The 24,826-nt window shown below is 30.0% G+C and overlaps 3 protein-coding genes across 6 annotated transcripts in view; 2 read left to right on the top strand and 1 right to left on the bottom strand.

Annotated features, from left to right (window-relative positions):
* LOC114119262 (guanylate cyclase soluble subunit beta-1) overlaps window positions 1–18,815 on the top strand; it is a 35,056-nt gene extending 16,241 nt beyond the window's left edge. Inside the window, exon 14 of the mRNA XM_050205094.1 lies at window positions 18,480–18,815. Coding sequence (XP_050061051.1) covers window positions 18,480–18,630 — 151 coding nt within the window. The 3' untranslated portion in view covers window positions 18,631–18,815. The remainder of the gene's footprint in view (window positions 1–18,479) is intronic.
* On the bottom strand, window positions 455–17,132 carry LOC126551518 (uncharacterized). 4 transcript variants are annotated; one of them, XM_050205097.1, is made up of 3 exons: window positions 17,034–17,132; window positions 15,791–16,133; window positions 455–1,114 (listed from the first exon to the last, which is right to left on the bottom strand). In XM_050205097.1, exons 2-3 carry the CDS (start codon window positions 16,126–16,128, stop codon window positions 457–459), a joined length of 996 nt encoding a protein of 331 aa, XP_050061054.1. In that variant the 5' UTR covers window positions 16,129–16,133; window positions 17,034–17,132; the 3' UTR covers window positions 455–456. The 4 variants fall into 4 exon arrangements, with proteins under 4 accessions (XP_050061054.1, XP_050061056.1, XP_050061055.1 ...); XM_050205099.1 differs by having other exon boundaries at window positions 17,030–17,110; XM_050205098.1 differs by having other exon boundaries at window positions 17,000–17,090.
* A 474-nt stretch (window positions 18,816–19,289) lies between the features above and the next one.
* Window positions 19,290–24,826, top strand: part of LOC114122440 (glutaredoxin domain-containing cysteine-rich protein CG12206-like) — a 30,066-nt gene continuing 24,529 nt past the window's right edge. Inside the window, exon 1 of the mRNA XM_050205095.1 lies at window positions 19,290–19,596. The gene's annotated coding sequence lies outside the window, so the exon portion shown is untranslated. The remainder of the gene's footprint in view (window positions 19,597–24,826) is intronic.

Genomic DNA, 24,826 nt, shown 5'->3' with positions numbered 1-24,826 from the left:
AATCCAAATCATTTATTTTAGTGATGGATGCTGGACGTATTCTGGGTCTAAATTTCGAAATAAAGAATTTAAACAACTTTCCAGTGCTAATAGATAACCGTTAACATTTACGTCTTAGAAAAATACTAAGTAATATTATTAAAAGAGTTATCCAACGCATGACATCAATATTTTATACCACAAGTAAGACATTTTTTGGATATCATTGAAGTATATTTACATATCGATCATTATTTTTAAACAAATATACTCAAAATATAATATTTGCACTTGAAATTCGCGAGATAAAAATTTATTGGATAAACCGAATTGAACATCGTTATTTCGTCGGATTGACTAGCGAATTGTGATCGTATTCGACAAAGATATACACTATACAGTTATAATATATAACGCGTGTATTGACGGTTTGAACTTGCCTGGCGGGTAGGGGGGCGAGTAGAAGCGCTATACGGATCAACACTCGAGATCTAAATACGATACCAATGACCTGGGCACCGGTAACTGCGGTATGCCGTGAGGCAGACTGAAGTTTTCGTGTAACGCTTTGCGCACCGCGCATCTGGCCAGGTGCAGCAGCGCCGGAACGACGTTTACGCCACATCCGGACTCGTCTTTGTTACCGCCGGACTCGTCTTCGTTACCGCCGGACTCGTCGACAGCATATCCGGACTCGTCGAAGCTACCGAATCCGTCGACGCTGCCGTGCTCGCAGGCCACGGCCCTGAGCAACAGTTCCAGACACGAATGGTCGCGGTCGGGGAACGACGGGCCGCGGTCGCGGTCGGCAGAACGGCGGCGCAAGTACTGGATGGCCCCGCGAACCGACCGCTCGTCCGGGCCGTACCGCAACAGCATGGCCACGGCGGCCAGGTCTCCCGTGGCCGTGGCCACCATGACGGGCGCCGCCCGGTACGACCGCATCCGGACGTCCTGCATCCGGCGGCCGTCGAGCAGGAGTCGCGCGCGCGTCGCCCGGTCCAGATAGAAGTCCAACGCCGTCTGGTTGTCGGCAACGGACGCTCCGAAGTCCGTCCACCGGCCGCTGATCATGCGAGCCAATTTGCTGCCCACCACGGCGCCTTCGAAAAGCTTTTCCAACGTTTTCTCGCACCTGTAACGACAAGCGTCATAATAATAATAACTATACGATAATAATAATAATTATACGATAATAATAATAATTATTATTCGGTCTCTCGCTGTGACGATCGGGTTAGACGCGTATATGATATAACGATAATATAATAATTATATATTCGTGTGAGTGGCTATATATCGGGTTTAAATAAAAACGCATATTTTTGTATAAACCATTTGACTATTGGAACGTCTCTGTTTTAAAACGTATAAATTTCATAATGTCTTGAATATTCTTGTGTATTATACAATATGTTATTAACATATTATTCAATAATATTCTTTCGTTTATCTTTGCATTTTTTTTTTTTTGCATATTTCCAAGTAAAAACCACATTAAAATAGCATTTATTCTGCATAATAACGACATAAAAAGTTGCGTACGTCGTAAACATTCGAGATAATTGTTAGAAGTACGTTGAACTTTGTGCCTCAATACAAGATTGTGCTTAGTGAAAACTATACGCTTTGATACTAATTTTAAAGTCATAATAATATTGTTTACTCTAATAATACTTAATTTTTACCCATTAAATTGTTATTTCGTACAAAATATTTTTAAATGTTGATCGTTAATATTTGAATAATTATTCTGTTTTTATTTGTTATAACTTAACAAAGTATTAACCTAATAATATTCATATTAAAACAAGCTTGAATCATTTCTCGATTTTCGGATGGTAACAGAGAACCAAAGTAAATAAGCTTTACTAAGCTAGCTAATTTGGTAAAAACTGAACTTTATTCATTTTTAATTTTTACAATATTTTATAACATAATATACATCGTAAAATATACTTTTTTATAGCATTTCACGTTATATATATTGTATAACCACCTGTAAATATGAACTAATATTATAGTAGGCTTATCTGAATAATTATTATCAATAGACTGAATTAGGCATTAAAATAGTGCAAACAATAATTAAGGTCGTATAACTGTGGGACATAAGTTGTAGCAGATTACCGTGAAATTCTAATATCTATACAGTGCATTATAAATTATACGTACCGACCTAAGTCATGGATTATATTTAACATAAACACATCTGCATTTATATTATTATGTTAGGGTAAACCGGTAAAGTGTAATACGCAAGTTTTTACGTAAAAAAATCGTGAGTGTACATGAGTTGTGTTTTGGATTGGAGAGAAAGGGTTAACACGTCGTTGTTAACCTAACCTTATTTCACATCCTATATGCATTTTTACGGCTTTACTCATAGCCTGGTCATAATACATAATACACGTATACCACAATAATAATACCTAGTTATATTATCATATTCGTATAATATTATGATATAAGTCGTTACGGGTGTTGGGCCAGTGGGTCAATAGGTGATAGTCCGGTGGTCACAACTCAGGACCTGGTTCTAATTTTAACTCAATTGGCGTGCGGTATAGTGCCAATCGAAAATGGTCAGTTTCTACGAAGTTATTACAACTAATTATGCATTTACAATATCGTCATTATATTATCACGCTTGTTTCCACAAGTATTCAGTACTTGCCAAGCATCCATCTATAGGTACTGCAATTGTTGTTCTATAAGTGACTCGGAACCAAACCACAAAAATCGCTTTATATTTTTATGACTATTCGTCTATTTTGCGAGTGCGCGTGAACGATAAGTAACAACGTTCGAATAAATCCTTAGTATATATCATTATTATTGAATATTGATTGAAGAGGAAAATCTAGTATATAATCACAATGAATTCTCCTTGGCCATATTATGATCCACTGGATTAGAAAAAATTGATTAAAATATCCTCCAACGAATGTTACAATATTATTTACAAGTTGATCAATGATCAGTACTGAAACCAATAACAATCTCTGATTACAATATTATCATAAAAAAATAAGAAATTTAAGATGAATTAACAGATTTAAATTATTAGTCGTTATGCTAAATTGTTAAATACAGTATAATAAAATTAAAAATAAATAGAAAATAAGCTGTAGACCAGTAAATAAAACGAAGAGTAAATATTAAAAAGTGAAATTCAATAACTCAAATTCTAAGTATTTTACCGTTCAGTAGTTCGTTGGTATAATGATATATAGTAAACAGGAAGAACAATGACCGAATAACTGATTCAAATCCAACTCCACGAAAACGTTTTTGTTTAATCACGGTCAACCGTAGATAAAAGGTATTTTTAACGTAATATTTACAAAAAATAAATATAAATATAGTGTATAGCGTATAGTGTATACATTATATTTTTCTGGATTTTAGTGTTAGTATTTTTAAATTTATGTTCTTGTTAAAAATTATTACTTTGAATACGGGAACATTCAAATAAATAACGATCAATATACATTGACATATAAAAACATTAATATATTGTACTATTATAACTTATAGCATTAATGAAATAAATATATGTAAAATAGTAAATGGTACCAATGCAATATGTAGAACAAGAATCCAGTTATTATAAAATCATAAAATGCATTACAAATGTAAAAAAAAAAAAAATTCAATATACGTATAGGTACATAAAATTTAACTAACCAATGAGAAATCTTTAGAATGTGTAATTAATGAAGTTGTTTTTAAAACATTCATAAAAAATTTAAAGTACGCTTTAAAATTACATTTATAAATTTTTTTTCATCAAACATAAATAATTTAACGATACGTTGATACCAAAACGCCATGCAAAATTCAAGATACTTATACTTATAACTAATCATTGTAATCAATCTTTACTAACATTTAAATAAATCTTATGGCATCATTCCAGAAGTACAAAATTAAAAATTAAAGTTTAATACCTAAATTAATATATGTATATATATCATATAATAAAAGGTTTTAAGCTATAATATGAGGTTCAATGTCATCATATTATATATTAATACAACAAATTTAGCTTAACTGGTTAAATATAATTTCCTATAACATTTAATTACTAAAAGTTTTAAACGTTTGTCGATCAGAACTATTGTTTTTATTTTTATACTTAAATACTAATTAGTTATTCTACATAATATACGTATGCAAGTATGTAAATTATTATTTTTCTTAATCAGAGCACGATAAATCGTCTAAATTTAGATTTGTTCTACAATAAATTGTATCAAAATATTTGCACTTTACAGATATTTTGTAATTGAAATTAAACAAAGTCAAGTACAATAATAATCGAATACCAAACATAGCCAACCCAACTCGTGTACGTAACGTGCGGTTTTCATAATTGTAATGTAATCTAAACTAACCATTATGATTGTATACATTTGTCCGAATCCTAGTTACAGTTCTAAATTGCAGTACCTAACTGTGGGATATAATATTATAGAATATAATACCTATATAATTTTTTGATGATTATCGTTTTCAAGGATTTCGCTTTCTTGAATATATCTAATAGTATCTATACTTCATTAGTCTTAACGCAGGATGAATAGCTAAGTTGAATTTTATCATAAATCCAAGGATATAGTTCATTAAGCGTGTTCATATTTTTTAAAAAAAAAACACTATTATACCTACATAATATAAGTGTATGAATGTTCTTAATACTTTAGATTAGCCTCTAAACACGAGTATAAATTGTATTACAAACTACCTAACTTATAACTTGTACTTAATAAATGCTTTTAAAATCATAGAATAAGTGTATTACACATATACTTGGGTGGATTTAAATATTATTGTTAAAAACACAAAATACCACCAACTCTAACTATTTATAACTAATAACTATTACTCTTTTTTTAAAAAAAAATAATAATATGAAAATATTTTTTGATAATTGATCAGAGTACCTATATAATATACATTTGTTAAATATTTTTTTAATAACTACCATGGCTATCAGTACTGTATAAGTTTAACATTCGACAAATTATTTTATTATGATGTTATGTATATATATTTATTTATGTATATAGAAACATTTTGTATTTTTATAGTAATAACCAGTAGGCAATAACCGGTAACCAATAAACTCGGATGAATAAGGCGCTTGTACATTGAAATTAAAATTGACCTATATTTGAGTTCTACGCAATTTAAATAAAACATTCATGTATATGACGTTAAGTTTTTAACTGAATGGGAACGAAAGTAAGACCAGAAATACTAGCATTAATTTATTTCAAGAAATTGTAGGTCATATTCTAAATGCACTTCCGGACCATGAGTTATAATACACAGAATTATAGACATCAGCGGTCTTCTGACGTTTCGTTAAGGTGTTTGTTTTGGACATGTGTCAACTAGCACTTTTCTACTTTTCAGGTACTTATATGTTATGCGACACAGTTTTTAAGCCATACACAACAAAATATTATATTTTATTTAAGTACATTCAAAGTAATGAATTTTGAAATGAACATTTGTAATTGACGTATTTAAATATTAATAATTTGTCAAAAATTATATTTTTTTATACATGTCCACACCTGTTTTGTTGGCATTGACATACAGTAAATAATACTATAATATACGTGCGTAAGAAAAATCATACTTCATACTCAATAGTCAATATTAATAAGTATATTCAAGTCTCACACAGATCAAAATAACTCATCTTTGACTACGCATTCCGATAGCTCCCATCGAACTTTCGTAAAAAAGAAACGTTTGGCAATAATGCCCATCATTTCTATTTCGTGATGATATATATGTATATATATATATATATATATATATAATACACGTGAGTTGAAATTTAATATGACAATATAATAATAAATAAATAAATACAAATACTTTATTTATCTATGAATGATGATTTCGCTAATACCGCTTATAGAATGTCAATGAATATTTTTTCCAACTAGGCCAAGTAAAGTCAACAAACTTGTAATCAAAACGTACCACTCTCAGATCAGAACGTATTTATAGGCTTGACGTCCTGGGGCATTAGGGAGAACCTCACATAAGCTGCGCTGTCCTTGTGCTACAATAGAATAACAATAACTCCGGATATTAATTGGTGGCATTTGTGCCGTATGGTCGTATGAATACAAATATTGCAAACTAATTATTTTTTACGTGTTGAAAGAGATATCAAATATATCGGAGCAAATTTTAAATTTTATTTCTTTGGCTCAAGGTTAGTATAATAATGTGTAAACAAACAAAATATCGTGACTGGAAAATATTAATAATAATATAAACACAATGTTTATTAAAGTACACACTAACACTATACATTTTCTTTTTAGACTGTTTTATATTAAGATAATAATATAATATTTAATAGTTTAAAAATTGTTATAATACTCAAAACGCATATTATCAATGTATGATATATATAAAATAAATTATGGTTACTTAAAAAACGTTTAAAATATTTTATTTTATTTTTTTTTTTTAACGAGTACAATAAAATTTAAACAACTACAAGTTTAAACCAAATTTAAAAACTAAAGTACTTTAATTTTATAACTCCCGTCACACGAAAGTTTAATGCGGTAATTTAGCAATCCCTTACCACTCGTGAGATGCATACAAGTACCTATAATTTATTAAAATTTAAAACTATTCAAAACTTAAATAATAAGCAATACATAATATGAAATAAGCATAAATTAACAAAAAACATAATTTTACACTTTAGCTGGATTTCTTACAAAAAAAATCAAAAGTAATTTCAAATAAAGTATTATATTATGGTATACCATTCGGGTCGTCTGGAAGAGTTTCAACTATATTAAATATATATAAATACAATATTATTAATGTTAATTTTCTTAAAAATTGTTGAAAAGCAAAAAAAAAGTTGATCGAAAAATCATCAATAAAAATGTAAAATTTTTTGTATTTATTAAAATCTTCATTTACTATTTTGTTATACACAAAATAAATTATAAACATTATTTAAATGATCTTTAAACATTTTAAAATTAAATTGTATTTTCAAACTAACATGATATAATATAACATATTAACATATAGGTTTAATACGTTTTTAAAATGAAAAGACCACTTTTAAGTTTTTAATCAAACTCATTCTAATCCATACAGATTAAAATCTCGAAATAGATACAAGTTAATTATGAATAGCCAACGACGTATAAATATTAAGAACTACAGGTTTGATTTTAAATCATTTTAACCACAATTTGATAATCGAATGTATAGCTTAATTAAATCTAAAATCTAAATAAATTTTATAATAATGAGATGTTAATATTTTAATTCATATTACTAACATCAACTATATACCTACATGCAGAATACTATATTCAAACCAAAATACTAACAAACAATAATATAAGTACGCTGGATTGGAAGTATTTATATATTTTTCATAATTTATTTTTCATTTTAAATGTTTAATGGCCCAGCTTTCGTGTAAATTAAAATGTATAATAAGTATTTTTAAGTGCAATAGTCCTTTTCCCACGTTTTAGTTAGGCTTGACCTTGCGGAATAAAAAATCAAATGTGCGTAGTATACCCTAATTCTAAAACATGACGTAACGAATTGTATTTTTTTAATATCTCATCGAATCCGAATTAGAAATACGATTAAAAAAAAATTAACTATAGTGCAAACACCTATCCCGACAACAAAACATTCTGAAACGAGCAATCCATTACACAATAGCATTTAATATTCGTCATGGTTTTCACAGCGTATTGCTACCTAATGCTATTCCAACATAATAACATGTAGGTACATAAATTTTTTTTCGTGATCCTGAAATCCTTAACATTTTACTTATCATCGTCGTTATCGACTTAAATACTCGAAATACGTTTCAAATCAAACGTTTGAATACAAAATGCCTAACATAATAAAACATATAACACGGTAATACATGGTATAAGTACTAAAGTGTACTATATACTCGTATACTCTATGTATATTTAGGTATGTAGTGTTCTCTTTACGATTTATGGTTTTTACTAAATCTAAAAATCTGAATATTTTTAACCGGAAATGTATTGTTATACCTACACTAACAGAATAGTAATAAGACGTTTGTTTACTTAAAAGTAAAAACTATATATTATGTTAATTTTTTTTTATATTTTACTATAGCTAAATATTAAAATATGAAACATATAATAAATTACTATTCTTGGAACGACAAATGTATATTATTTGCATAATCTACCACTTACAGTCATTTCAATTTTCGCGATGCAGACCTACCTATTTACGCATATATTATAATTTTTTTAATTTATAATGCTCGGGTGCGTTTTGTAAAGTATAATACTTAATATGGTCCATCTATACACGGACGGAGAACATATTATTTAGAATGTAAATAAATACCATTTTTGCTAGAGTGACATACATATTATTAAGTTAAATAGCGTTTATTTCAACGAAGCAAATCTTATAATAATTATACTTGTGCGTACCAAAACACGGACATTACGAACAAATAGCTAATGATTTTAAAAGGTTTTTCTTAATTAAAACGTATTATTGTTAATATGATATTATTAAGAAACGACCTTAAACAAATTATTCCGTAAAAATGTATTCACGTATACATTTTACATACGTAATACGTATGATACGTGACTATGTGTCGTAAAGTTTTTATTGTTTTTAACAATATTACATAAGTATTAAATGATTTAGTTATTTTTAGTAATTTTAAAGACTTTCTATGTGATATCTAATCCAACTAAAATCCAGTTTACATTTCAAGAACATAAATAAATTATAATAAAATATTTTATTTTATTTGTTTACTTTTTATTTTTGTCGACGATTCATTTCGTTCTTAGAATACAATGAATATACACGGATACGATTGTTTATTTTTTAATAATGAGCACGAAGAAAGTATTTCCTTTTCTTATTCGTAATTATTCAATTACTAAGTAGTTCCTTATATCTTTATAACTAGGTACTTTTATTAAATACAATAATATTTAATTTTGGGTTAACATTGTATTCCCACCATAAAGTTATAAGAAGTTTCTTGATGAAAAAAAAAAAATAATTACAATTTATTGTTCATTGTTTTTGTTGTGATAAATTATTACTTATTTTCAATAAGTGAGACAGGCGGCCTACAGTTAACTTAAAACAAAAACTAACTATTAAACCAAAACTGATAAAGTAATAACTAATTACTTCAAGCATTAAATTATTTAATGAAAGTTAACCTATAGGTTGATTAAAACTATTTTCGGTGTAATTTTATTACAATTTGTTAACTAATATAAAAACAAAATTAAAATAATAAGTAATGGATTCATTTATTTTACATTTTAGTATAACATAATATTATTAAGTAATGATCATGATAATTTATATATTATTTTGTTTTCTCAACTTTTTTATTAATTTGAATCAGGTGTGTTTGAGCAAATAAGACTTAAGAAACGAAATATGATTCAGTTGATATTGTGATTATACACCTAGGTTTATTTTCTGTGATATTATATTTATTATAATATATATTTTATTTTTAATTATTATTTATATTTAAATAATATTGAGCTATTAGACTATTTATCGAATTTATTTATTGATTAAATAAAAACCTTTGAATAATATAAGACACTTTCAAGTTGAGATTCAATCAGACTATTTTCTGTATATACATATAAATAATATAAGCAATCAATTCTTTCGACCTTCAAAAATTGAATTTATTCGAAAATTGTATGTGCTGCTTATAAGTCTGGAATTTTAATCTGACGACGAAACATTTAACAAACATATTATGCTCTAGCAAATACATACAAATAGAATATACGATAGGATATACTGAATATAAGGACGATAAAAGAAATTGATGACAATAAGAATAATATTATTTTTATTATTATTGAATATTGATGTCTGAAAATTTCATAATGAAAAATAAACAATGACAATGTTTTTTTTTTTAAATAATTTGGTTTGAAGAAGAGGAAAAAAGAGAAACGAATGTTTTCTAGGTGTTTGCGTGATTTATATATTTCAATAATTATAGATTTCAAACGGTATTATGTTAATCACATAAAAGCACGTAAACGCGTTCGATAGAACAGTAGAGAGTTTTTATTAGACATTTTTATCCACAAACTTCCTCCTAACGATGAGATTTCTATTTGTCTGATGACAATAATAATAATAATTTTTCTACATAACTGTCGATGGTATTATTCCTTCACGGATTTAATCGGAATCGTATTCCGCTGCAGCGGCGCCGGCGCGTCTCGTTGACTATTATACGTTACGCTAAGTCGAAGTGGGACAAATCGAGTGATTCGTCAAGCCAATAACGAGGTATAAGTATTTTATGAGACTGAAACTTCGATCGAATTTGATTATATTAGTCACTTCCGATTTTAAGTATTACGCGGAACGATCGTAGCCCATGTTTTTCGTCGAACTAATCACTAGAGTATATACTATATATATAGCTGCTGGAGGGTTTTTGTAGTCTATGGGGGTAAAATTTAATATTCAAAATGATACACAAAAAATGCTAACACTCAGCTTTTCTCTAATAATGTATTATGTTTACGCCGTGTCTGTATTAATCTCATAATTAATATTAATATTATTATTATTATTATTATTGTTGTTATTGTTTACATTTGCTCATAAGCATTTTATATTATTATTTTATTATTTTTTCATTATTATCGGCGATTGCACTTTTGCGGTTTCGCAATCTCCGATAACGAGGGTATAAAAGGCCGCGCGACCACCACTGGCCGTTTAGTCTTTCATCGGAGCCGTAGTAAGACCCACCCGGGCAGACTTACGCGGTTCAGATTAAAGACCTCTCCTCGTGGACTTAAACGATCGGGGTTAGTAAGTCGGCTAATGATGTAATAATTGAAGTGTTCCGATATTGCATCGGTCGACTGTCCCTTCGAATTCCATAAGGCAATAGTCAGAGTACTTCCAGCATTTGCACAGTTTGAAATCCAAGTTCCGCGCGACAATACGTCCCCACAGCCAGTGCGTCGGTCTTTGCGACCTTTCGAATATCTATTGTGAGTACCTATCTTTTATTTTGTAGTCATTAATATAAGATAACTTTTAAAAATAAAAAATATACCGGCACTCTCACAAAATATAGTGTTATACGATTTACACACAAAACTAAATCTCATATACAATCGTCTAATCAAACACTGATTTTTTTTTTTTTGAATTTTAAGAGAACGTTTCGTGTAGTTTTTAACGAGATTACAAAGTTTTATTTTTTTCATTTTTTATAACATCGCGGTAGTTTTTTTAATTCATTTAACACTATAAAATGCGGTTTTTGAATTTTAAGTAAAGACTTTTACTTTTATAAAGTAACTTAGTAATGTGCTAACAAAGTTTATTCTTATTAATATTTTTAATCGTAATTTGTTTAACTAATCCATAAACGTAAAAATCGAGATTACGAGTGGTGACAAAAACTTAAACGAGAATAATAATTCTTTCAAATTAAAAGTCCGCGTTAAAGTCTAAAAATTATGCAGTCCTGCAAAAACATTTTTTTTTTATTTAATAAAACATATTTTTTTTAATCATATTTAAAATGATGTGGTCATGTGAGTACCACTCAACTGTACATTAGGTTCCGTGTGGATCGTTATTATATAATATGTAGGAGGGTTAAATTTGAACCCAATGATAAGTATCATTGTGTACAAAAAACAATTCTGAACAGATATAATTTGTCAACCTATGATATAAATAATATATAAAATATTTTATATTTCAAATTTCAAAAAGGTGGTTTATGTTTTAATGACCTAAATGCCAAAATTAAATCTTGTACAGAAAATTTAAACAACTGGTGTATGTCTCATATCTCTACGTCTAGTAATTTTTAATTTTATCTAATTATTTGAATGAACGTATTTTAAGCATGAATTTTTGATTTCGTAAAAATTTAAACTAGATAAAAATTTTTTTAATTGGCCAATTCTCAACTTCTTCTTTTATAATTATTATAAGCCACACTCAAAAAATGTTGTTTTCAATTTTCAAATCTTAGCTATTTATACAAAATTTTTTTTTCATTTTAATTACAAAATAATCTGCAAGTATTTATGAATTTTTGTCAATATTTAAACTTCAAACGCTAAATAAAAAGTTGAACCCATGTGTTTTTATAATTATTTTTGAATCACTATAAGAATATCTTATGAGAAACTTATTAAATTTACAAACATTTGGACTTAGCCAAAAAATTTTATCTATATTTATATTAAAAAAACTAAACAAAAACAAATATTTCAAATGTCTAAAAATAAAATAGCTTATTTATTATAATAAATAATATAATAAAATAGCTTTAAAATAAGCGATACGTTTTGAAAATCAAATCATATAGGTAAAGGAAATGCCAATCTAAATAACTGGTGAAATTTTCAAGTATCTACGACTTATACTTTTTAATAATAATAAGTATTTAAAATCGTTTAAGGATAAATCGTTATCGTTACATAATTTACGTAAAAATTTAAAATTTAAACGCTCATAAGTCATATAATTTTTTGTATAGTGAAGCTTTCAGGTTACTTTTTAGCTATTTGAAGGAAAACTTATAGAAAATTTAATATTGAATTTTCAAGTTTTTTTTTTTTATTTGTTGTGTACAACATAACTTAAGTCGAAATAATGCTTCAATTTCAAACTTCTTCGGGGGTACTTTCCGATGGATAAGTGAATATTCTTAATGCATTATAGGTCAACATTTTCCAGTAGTTTTCCAAAAAATCGGGAAAAACAAAAAAAAAGTGAAGGAAAAACGGGAATTTTTACGCAAACACAGTTTTTGACAAAATCAATACTATATTATATTATATAGTTGTAACACTTGTAACTCAAAAACTAAACACTGTAAATACTTGAAATTTTCACCAAATGTTTATATTAGCGTTTTAACTGTATAGAGATAGACAACTGAAGCTTTTGATTTTTCTAGTTAGTTTTTTTTTTTTTTTTTTTTTGAAGTATCATTAATAAAATGTTGGGTGTCCAAAAAAACTTGAAAATTTATACAAGGTTTCTTATAAGTTTTTCTTATTGTAGTAAAAAAAAATCAAACGGTTTTCAATATTTGTCATTATTCAAAAAGTATAAGTTATAGATACTTGACAATTTTACCAGTTATTTAGATTGGCATTTTCTTTACATAATTTAATTTTCAAAATATTTAATTTATTTTAATGCTCTTTATAGGCATTTGAAATATTCGTTTTTTTCTTATAAATGTTGATAAATTTTTTTTGCTAAGTCAAAATACTTGAAAATATAATATAAAGTTCCTAATGAGTTAGTCCTATAGTGATTCAACAATTATAAAAACACATAGGCACGATTTTTTTTTAGCGTTTGAGGTTCAAATATTGACAGAAATTCGTCAAAATCATGAATATTTGCAATTTGCTTTGTAGTTAAAATTTATAAAATTTTTAGTTAATATGAGTTCACCCAATTTAAAATATATATCTTAGGCTGACAAATATTTCCCATTCAGAATCGTTTTTCATATACAATGGATAACTATCGTCGAATTCAAATTTAATACATTATAAATGTATTTATAATACTCGTTATTAGTGTTACTCGCTTGACCACTCTTTTTTTTAACTACAAAATTTTAACATATTTCGTTAACATTTGAATTTTAAACGCTTAAGAAAAAAAATTGTGACTAACGATTTTTTATTTTTTTTTAACTTAAATAAGAGCAACTTATAAGAAACCTTGTATTAAATTTTCATGTTTTTTTGGGTACCTAAAATTTTTTTATCGACATTTCAAAAAAAAAAAAAAGACTCAGAAAATCAAAAATAAAACCAAAATATTTTGAAAATTTAACACTAATAGAAACATTTGATGAAAATGTCATGTATTCACAGTGATTAGTTTTTGAAATTACCTACAACCATGTACAAAAATCGATTTAGTCGAAAACTGGTTTTACATAAAAATCCACGTTTCTCCTTCATTTTTTTTTTTTTTTGTTTTTCCTGATTTTATTAGAATATTCTTACTTTTGACCTCCATAATGCACCAAGGATATTCACTTTGCCATCGAAAACCAACCCTGAACTTTTAAATTGAAACATTTTTTCGACAAGTTATGCTGTACAGTGTACACAGACATAAAAACAAAAAACAATATAATATTGACTCACACTATTATCACACATTATTTCGTTCAGAGTATAAATAAAATTAACTATTGAATATTATTTTGGGGTATTAAAAATTTAAGACATGTTTTTTGGTGTTCTTAGTGAATACATTTCTAGTTCTAACAATAATTGAGATAAACTTCTTATAATACAAATTTTATTTTAGATCCATTAGTATAAAAAAAAAACTTCCTAATTATTTTCAATAAGATATTTTGGTTATTATTTTTTTTTAAAAGAAGTTTGTATCACCACAGTAAACCTTTTAATGATGTTTATCATCTAAATAATTAAAAATATGCCCCTACATTTGAAAAATTAGAATTTGGGATAAATTAACTATCAATAATGTGAATTAGTATTCTTAATTCGCCAATTTCGGCATAAGAAATTAAACGTGGGGACTACAAACACACTTTTTTCGTACATTTTACGCTTATGTTCGCTAAATAAAGCTTGTGTCTGCTATGTAACTTTTTATAATCACTAAATCTTCAAGTTTCTGTGATAGGAAAACTGTGCTAGCTAGACTAACGTGATTCGTTAATTATTGATTATTAATTAATCGATATATAAATGTAATTACATCTTGTTTTGTGATTAAATGTATAGGATTTAATAGTTTTTATTTTTACAATATTGTCTGTAGGAAATATGGAAAATATGAAAAAGTCGGTCGTTTAAACAGAGGTTAAATTGTAGTCTTTCAAAACACGAGACATAAATTATTCGTGTACGCTCCGGGGTCCATTGGGTCCTTAATCCGGATTGACTGGATGACGGCCAGAATATCTCACGTAATAATAGTATTAAATATCTCTAATACCACATGATAATATTATGCTCACCACCTCTGACCGCCAAAAATTCCAATAGCGGAATATAGTAAACACGCGCGTACATAATACAATTTAAACGTAATTAATTTTTATTATTTTAAGTGCTTTTGTTTTTTTTTTACACACAATCTTATCTATCAGTAAATCACTTATAGTAATAATTATACAAGTGTATGAGGATCACGTACACACAAATATTTATTCGAAATCGGCCACAAGACGTTTTAGAAACAAAAAGAAAGGGACACGATGACAAAGAATTTAATATCCACTCTGAGAATCCGAAAGCTTTTAGAATTTTTGTTTCCGACTGTCGTCCATATAATTGTACTATTTTTCGATAATAATCGAACGACATTCACCAGTAGACAGACCAAATGAGACTTGTATGTATCGTATAGACAGTTTCAATAAATCACGACATCACGTTTAGTCTCTTATTGAATTCGACACATTGATCTCAAATCGTATATTATAATATTATTACATTATACTATTGTAGTGGAACCTCCATAGGTCGAATATTCGATAACTTGATTTTAGTTATGGAGGTTCAACTGCAATATTATTATTATTATCGTTAGACTTGCGTTAACCTCCCACCATTTAATTGAACTTAAATCTTTAATGCTAGTTCACGTATAATCTCGCATTGACTCTAATCGAATTATCATGACCGTTGCGCGCACAAAAAAATGAAAATATTATAAAAAATATTACGTGTAAATGGCGGTCAACAGGGCGGCTACGGCTTCGGGACCGGCGTCCGCGTCCATGGCGAAGCGGGCCATCACGTACAACATGTCGTGGTGTTTGCCGAGCGGACATACGGACCCGTTGTCCCGGACCACGCGGCCGTGATAGGCCACGGCGCCGGCCACCGCGGCCTCGCTCGCGCTACGCCTGTTCCGGCCACACCACTGTCCGCACAGCCCGTCCACCACGGTGGCCAGGTACTCGCGATGCATCGACCGCTTGTAGGCCGGAATCAGCTCGTCACGTTCCAATTTTGCTACGATCTGCGCGTAAAATTCGTCCAACACTGCCTGCATGGTCATGGTTCCTGAAACGCGGTCGTATGTCACGTGTACGACAAAATGACCGACCGACAAACCTCCACCGACCGACCGACTGAATGACAGACGACGACGACGACGACTTACGGTAGTCGATTCGCCGCCGCCCTCGGAAGCCATAATATCGTAGTGACATATTATTATTATTATGCACAGGGTGATATTCTGCAGTGCTCACCCCTATTTTATCCTTCGTCCGATCACGTGTTTGTTAAAATTTTGATTTTTGAAAATTTCCAAACGTTTGACTAACGCTTTACGAGTTTATACACGATATAACTAAACGATACGGGAACGCAATAGTTCAAAGACCCGACGTCCAATAATATACTCTTTCGAATTTCGTTGGCGATTAAAAAGTTAAAAAAAAAAAATCTTTTTCTCGATAATACCTAATAAACATATTATTATACATCGGAGTTGGGTCACCCTGTACACATATCATCATCCAAGTCGGACTTAATCGATACGGCGCAGTACGTGTTTTTAACGCGGCGGGTTAAGCCTACGAATGTAACGTATATAGGTATTATATACATAGGTATATCGTAACGCTATACTCGTACCCTTGACCGTCACTCCGGTATTACGTATTTATAACGTAGGTACTTATCGGCGGCGACCGGTCATCTAGGAACCAGAAACGTTCCGAAAACGCGTCACCGAGTCGTCGCGCGCTTGTAGAGAATGTGCCTTGTGCGACAAACACGTTTCCGGTGTCCAGCTGACCGGCGCCATCCGATACGGACGCGCCTACGCGAGTAAAACGATCGGTGTTTTCAAGTATATAATATACGGTTTGTCGTTCGTTCGGATTATATATACGTATAAGTAATAATAATGATAATAATACTCTGTCCGGTGTGTGTGTGTTGTTTTATACCTACCGACGACGGTTTTAACGCTTTGAATGATGACGAGGACGACGAAGATGACGGTATGCAGCCGATCCTCGAAAATGCGCGTTCAGACGTAATCAACATTGTATGTTTTACGTATTGCTAAGCGATGGACGAAAAAAATAACATTAAGTCATTTGTAGAAACGACAAGGGTATAATAACAACGACGAGTAAACCCATTATGATTAAAAAACATACATTATTTTTTGTACCGTCCTCGTGTATAATAGGTGGGTATACCCATATTTAACGATACCATACTTGAATAATAATTTCAATTTTGAAAAAAAAATATCTAGTCAAATCGTTGGAGGTCCGTTTGAACACTGTTGTATATTTTAATGTATAATATACGCATTATCGTCGCAAACAAACCTATACTTTTATCTACGAGAAATTTATTAATCTTTGAACCACATTTTAATCGAACCAGTTTCCAATAAAAATAAACCGTAAAATTAAATATGTAGGAAAATATGAGTACTTTAATGACTAAATCACCTATATCGGTATAGAATATAATATGTGTACATACGAGTAGGCAGGTAACATACGTGTCTAGTTAAACTGTTTTTCTCTGCATTTTAAATACACTTCGAACATAAAAATTGAGTATTTTATTCTGTAATAATAATTATTTATGACTTAAGCGTAATTAAAGAGCGTTGGTGTCCATAGACTAAATAGGTTTTGTTGTTTCGAAGTTGAAAAATCGAAGAGAAAGCTTCAAACGGAAATACTTAAATCTCTCGTGACTCACGGATGACAACAGTGAAGACTTTGAGTGCATATATGAATGAAAGATAAAAAAAAAATAAGTAGGAAAAAATAATATAGTTAGTTTCACTATATATTATTTCGCTATTTTCATATGCCCTTAAGCTACTGTTTTGTTTTCATATCGACCGACACTGTGATAAAACGTTAATCAATTTTTCAGCTTCGTTAAGCTATACACATTAAATAAAGCAATAAACAATACGAAAATTCGTATACTATGCAGGTAAAGTTTTACCTTATTCAGGCGGTTATTTTTTAGAAAATTCTTTTAGTCGGCTAAAATAAATAAAGAAAGAATAGAATACCTCGAGACTAGTATAGGTATATGTGATCGATATATAAACAGTTGCACGATCAATACATGACGTGCATGTACCGTGTCCGGCGCGGTAGTATTAAGTTCGAGTAGATAACAAAAAAGACGTCGTCTCATGACAATAGTTTTTTTGTTGTTTTTGTTCCATTTACAAAAATAAGTAAATGGAAAAACCTGTCTTTGGAGTGAAAACTTTTAAGAAAAAACTCTGTTAATAAACAAACAAACAAATATAATGACGTGTCTGTGTGTAATTAATAATTATTAATCCAATTAACGTGAAAATAATATTGTGAATTTAAATCGTAACTATTATTGTGCTTTTATTTCCTGCAGTGTTCTGAATCAAAGCAACAACTGGGACCCGCAGTTCGAGTTCACGTACAGGGGCCTGGTGCCAATGAAAGGAAAACCAGAACCAATGAAAGTTTGGATTTTAACCAGGAAACGTGCAGACGTCGAAAACACCGAAGCGTTAAAACAATAATAATAATAATAATAACAGTAACAATATAATAATCATAAATAATATAATTATAATTATAGTTCAATTTTCTTCTAATTTTCCTGTACCGTTTGTCTGTCGTAGTTGAAAATATTTGCAAATGTATGTCATCGAAAGCAAACAACATTTAAAAATAGAATATATTAAATAACTATATAAAAATAACATTCAGTGTTTATTATTATCTTTTTTTTTTTTTAGTTCGGAAAAATCGATCGTCCTTCGTTGTTTCTCCTGCAGGCTTTTTGTTTCGGTATTTTGGCGCCGGAATGTCAGATTCCACATTATTATTATTATTACTGTGTACACCGCCGGCCGACTTATCCTTAACAATATTTAAGTATTATTATTATTATTACGATGGTTATCATCATCATCATGATCGCCATCAAACACGAATACCGAACGGGTGGGCACAACATAATAATATGATAACTTTTATAAGTGATTCTCGTTGAAAGACCGCTACGGCGGCGGTGCGGGAAAAAAAAGTAGCCCAAGATACCTGCTTGCCTACCTATTTTTTATTTTTTTTTTCTATACGTACCTCATATTCCTGTCCGCCGCGTGTTTCCACCGGTCTGGTGGGGCGTGTACAAACTGGTTTGCGCGATCTCGTCCATCCACGTCGGACTGGTTACCTACCGACAGTCTTGTTCTTGGAAGATCGCGTCGCGCGCGTTCTCTGGTCGTCGAACACCGATAATTTTTTTTTATTATTATTTAACTTCGTGTTTTGTTTACCGAAAAACGAGATTTTTCGATTTTAATTTCCCAAGTAAACGGTTTTGTTTGTGGTTTTTTTTTTTTTGTAATTTTTTGTTTATTTTTTATTATTTATTAATTTTTTTTTTTTAATACGCAAATCACACCTGTTAAATATCTTTATTGTTATTAATATCAAACTCCCGTCAATTGGATATCGTCTGCAGACTTCGGACGAAAAAGGTAAATGGTACATTTTCCCGCTTTCGAAATGGCAACAAAGATTTGTCAGGGTAAGGGCGGGCAAACAATCGTGTGTGCTGTGATAAGTCTTGTCTCGATTTCTTTATTCCTTTGAAAATTCTCGCGTCTGTCGGTTTTTGGAATTCTTAAAGAAAAAAATAACGTCTACGACAACAACAACAACAACAATACACACAGCCTCCGGCATTGTGTGGGAGGTTCGTCCCCTTTCATCCCTTTTGAAGCTCGTAATTAATGTTTCTCTGTAATTATACGTCATTCAACAACCCCGCCGCGTTACAAACTCGGCGTAACACCCTCATCTTCCGAAATAGACGTTTGTTACCTATAACTGTATAGATTGTTTTCGAATTTCGAAAAGAAAAAAAAATGGATCCCAAACTGTTTAACATTTTTGTTGTTATTTACACGGATTTATAGACTATCGACGGGTTTTAAGAAACTCACGCCCAAGGGCCAACACAATTATGGTTTTAAGATTTGAATATATTGTATATTCTCCTAGTAAAAACGTTAAATGACGAATATTTTGATTTTTCACGTCGTTATAAAATACTGTTTTAACTAAATGTATTTACGTACGCACGCAGGCTTCTTGAAGTATGCGGTCTTGAGTATAACGTTAACTCAATGTTTTATAGTTATACAAACCGTAATAGGCATATATGATACGAATCCGAGAGAACGTGTGTAACCAGCTCGGATATAATATAATAATTATAGTTTGAATTGGATTATATGTTGTTGGCGCGTTAGCACGCGATGAGAACTAACGGTGAACGAGTAGGAATCGTCCAGAAAAAAATAAAAATAAAAACAATTTTTAAAACACGCCTCGGGACATTCGGGTTGATTTCGTAGACGCACGTAGACACTGTATAGTATATTGAAACAATATCCACTGAGCATAATATTATCATATACAATATATATACATTATATATATTATGTATGGATAAGTAGAATACGATACGACTTACGAAAGAAATCGAATTCGTTTTCGAATTGGCCTCATATTATGTTTATGATATGTATTATATATTTCGAGAGATTCGTGTTGTGACATAGGAAAATGTAATAACGAAAATATTATAGCGCGGTAACAATGTCATTTTCGTTCTCACGAGCGCGGTAATAATATGATTTTGCTCGGACTACCACGGTAGCCGGTATAGGTTGGTATATTATAAATTACCGGGTAAAATATCGAAACGGACGCGCTCTCCTATATACTTTACCTCAAAAGTTGTGTAAACACAAAACAAGCTCGGGTACTTAATACGTATAATAATAACTGCACGCGACGTCAATCTACTTTTATTTTTCTCATTATTGTCATTATTTTTCGTCATATTTATATTTTCATTAATAAGTGTCACAGACGCGTTTTTAGAACGCGCACGGCTCGGTGTCACAAACTACCGGACCATTTCGAAATAATAATCGCCTGTTGCCGAAGATAGTAATGTGTACCATGCGGATCCGTGATTCATGAATAATAATAATAATAACAACAATAATAATAGCCAGTAATGCTGATAATAATAATAATAATATAGTAATAGTAATGGTGTGGCAAATTCAATTTTTTTTTCTACTGCACATTTTTTTATTTTTTTTTTTTACCTATACCGCGGTATCGTACAATGGGCACCAGTCTTTACACGCTCCAATAAGTTGTCCACGTTTATCGTGTACAGAAATTATAATATTATGTCTGCGGGTCTGAACTTCGCGCCGGATCAGAGCAGCAGTGTGCGATATACGAAATAATATAATGACTTTTACCTATCTAACCAAACACACACGCCACATACATATTATGTACAGTCATAAAATTATCCGTCGTCGAGTGGCACATTACGATCTATACTCACCATAATACGTGAATTATGTAGGTACACTCGTAAGACGCGTAAAACGTACGAAATCCTTTCCAAAATGATGACTCGTTCGAATTGTTTTCTAGCCGTAGACACGACATAGCTGTCGATCGAGCAATTTTAAATAATTCAAATTCTTATTACGTCTGCAATAAAATTACTACTTTTCCTTTTCGAATATTTCCCGCGCGTATAGCTTATTACGACTTACTAATTACACCGCACGCTATATACAGTATGATATGGTTTAGGTACTACTGTTTTCTACTGTGTAAAAGTTCAATTTACCTACTTCCATCTTATGCGTTGTCTATTTTTGTTATTTTCCTTCTTGTGATTATTTGATTTTGGTGTAAATAATTTAAACCTATAAATAATATTATGACGGTCATTTTTTATAACTTTTTAATAATTTTGTCGTTTTCTTTTAGAGCAATCCTTCAAGTTATAGTGTTTTTAATCTCATAAATGATTGAATAAAACACGTATAATATGAAACGAAGTCTGTATACCAGTTCAATTTAAAATTTAAATATTTATTTAACGATTAAAAAGAAACGAATGATTTCTTCATCAAAAGAAAGCATGTTTAGTATGCAAATCCATCAGTGTGCGTCTACGGCGTCGTATATTTAAAAATAGGTAATAAATAAAATAATATGATTTTAAAATACGAAATTTCAAACATGTTGCGATAAATGATATATTTTAGTTTTGAAATTTAATTAAAATCTTATGCAAGTATAGGGCCATAATTAATATTTTACTTTATATATCATAAAATGTCTTATAGTTTGTAATCATATGAATAATAATACATTTACGAATAATTGTATTATTATACGGTTACACTATAGTCATCTTCATTTCTTTATTTCAGTTTCTTAGTTATAGGATATTTCATAAATAAATAAACATGTATAAGTACGTGTAATAATGCCATATATTTTCATATTCATAAATAATAACATATAATTAATATAAAGTGTTAAAAATCATAAAAAAAAAATACGTAAATAGTTTACATCCTTCGACTAAACACGTACAATGTATTCTGATGTATTATAGGTATTGTATAGGACGACATTACATTAAAAAAAAAATAAACAGATTTTCGCTTAGGTTCTAAGCTCCTTAGTATTACACGGGATTCAAATAGTCGTTATAGGCGCGTATATGTGCCATCCGAAAATAACAAACGTTTACGTGTTGTTATTGTTGTTTATTTAATCTCGACGAGATCTGCCTGGTCATTTGTCGTATCAAATAAACATCAATCATCAGTCATCACACTGCGGAGGATGGTCGTCGCTCCGCGTCTGCTCGGGATGAATGGATGTCAAAAAATAAAAATAAAGAAAAAAAAGGCATATCTTATAATATGTTATTATTATTAAGTCAAACATCGCCGGACCAAATCGTCGTGTCCCACAGCGAAGACACGCTTTCTAGAGACAATGCCATTTTTGCATATGTTATTATTAGACAGCCATTCGCGCGTGTATTGATATTTTTCTCGTTGATAGTTTATTGAATTTTGCTCTCCTGGTCACCGGTGCATGGACGACAAACCGAAATCGCAATAATAACATCGTGTTTGATATAATATGATGTCAGATTAGAATTATTATTCGCCGTGTTTTTGTTTCTCGGACCGACGCTCCGCCGCACCGTCTCGCCGTCGATCTATTCTTCTCCGCACACCAGACACACGCATGGTCCGTCAAACAATGAAGAAAACCCATTGTTCTACGGCTCTCCGACTCTACAAGTCATGAATCGCATAGATATTATTATTTTAAGTTTGCTTTTTTTTTATCTTATTTTTTTTTTTAGTCTGAAGCATAATATTACTCGATTAAGTAATATTTTTACTCTCCGGAACCCCGTCTTCTATGATGGTTGGTTGTATAGTGCGCGTACTATACGACTTGTACGTTTCAACGACTATTGAACCGAATATTTTTCAATATTTTATGCTCATGCGATTTTACACGATCGTTTTATTCTAACGCGTATGACAATAACATAATAAGAATAATTTTAAAATTAATTCGAGGATCGAAACTCTATGCGAATTTAATGTTTTGGACGATTTACAACGGTAAAATATAACAAACAAAATATGAACCTCCCCATCAACGTAAAGTCGTTATTTTCGTAAACACTTTTCATCTGATTATGATTCTAACGATTCGATATCGATTAAACATATCGACATTTTACTTCGTATTCACAAATTTTCCAACATTTATCTATATATTATATACACCAAAATTATGTCCTTAGTCAATCTATAACTGTGTTTAACGTTTAAATATTACACAAATCCTTGAAAATTGTTTAAAAACATTTGCGTACGCGTACGTCTATTATGATTTTATAAACAATTTATTAGCGGATAAAAGTTATTTTATGCAGGAGGTACTGTTATATAAGACAGAAATACTGAATGATAACCTAGATCCTATCTTAACCATATACCATATTCCTTCGACTACTGTAACTGATCAATGAAATATTAAACCGGTTTCATTCCATTACTGTTGTAGTAATTGCATATTTCCAGGAATGTGTACGTATTATTTTTTTATAATAATATTAAATCAATGACGAAAGATTCAGATAAGTCGTAAAATAAATTCAACGTTCGTTTAACTGGATATAATATGTTATTTGTCACACGCTGTTATGCGAATATAATATCGTGTCATAGAAGTCACGAGTATTAAGACACTTTTTTTGAATTCACCTAGGTAATTTGAAATGTAAACGCCAACTAAAAATCATAATTTTAATAATCGTTATGTCAGACGATTTACCATTATAGGCTACCTAATTAATAAGGCAATAATTTCCGTGCGCCTTAAATCTAAGAATACGTTTGTTTCGATAATAATGTTCAAAATATAATATACTTAATAATACGTATAAAATTGACCAGCGTGCAGCGTACCTAATGAAATCGTTGGCATAAATATTATCCTATTTATAAAAGAGTCTCTCGTACATGAATTCTCGTCATTTCACATGCACAAATTATGAGTTTTTTATATAACCATTAATTGACGTTAATTTTTAATATAACCATGTGATTACGTCGGTAAAAAATTTAAAAAACGTATTTTTTATGAATATTATGTTAATTAATACGAAAAATATAAAATTGTATCAATTTTTAATCAACTTAAATTTTGAAATTGGTTATATACATATTGTGTAGTACCCATAATATAATAATATGTAATAACTATTAACTAATAACATTTAATTTATTATACAGTAACATATTTCATCGTTTTATAATTTTCAATTAACAAAAACGA

This window comes from Aphis gossypii, chromosome 3 (assembly GCF_020184175.1).
Source record: "Aphis gossypii isolate Hap1 chromosome 3, ASM2018417v2, whole genome shotgun sequence".
In the NCBI taxonomy this organism is placed as follows: domain Eukaryota; kingdom Metazoa; phylum Arthropoda; class Insecta; order Hemiptera; family Aphididae; genus Aphis; species Aphis gossypii.
The sequence above is the reverse complement of the archived record's forward strand: the minus strand, read 5'-3'. Positions and strand labels throughout refer to the sequence as shown.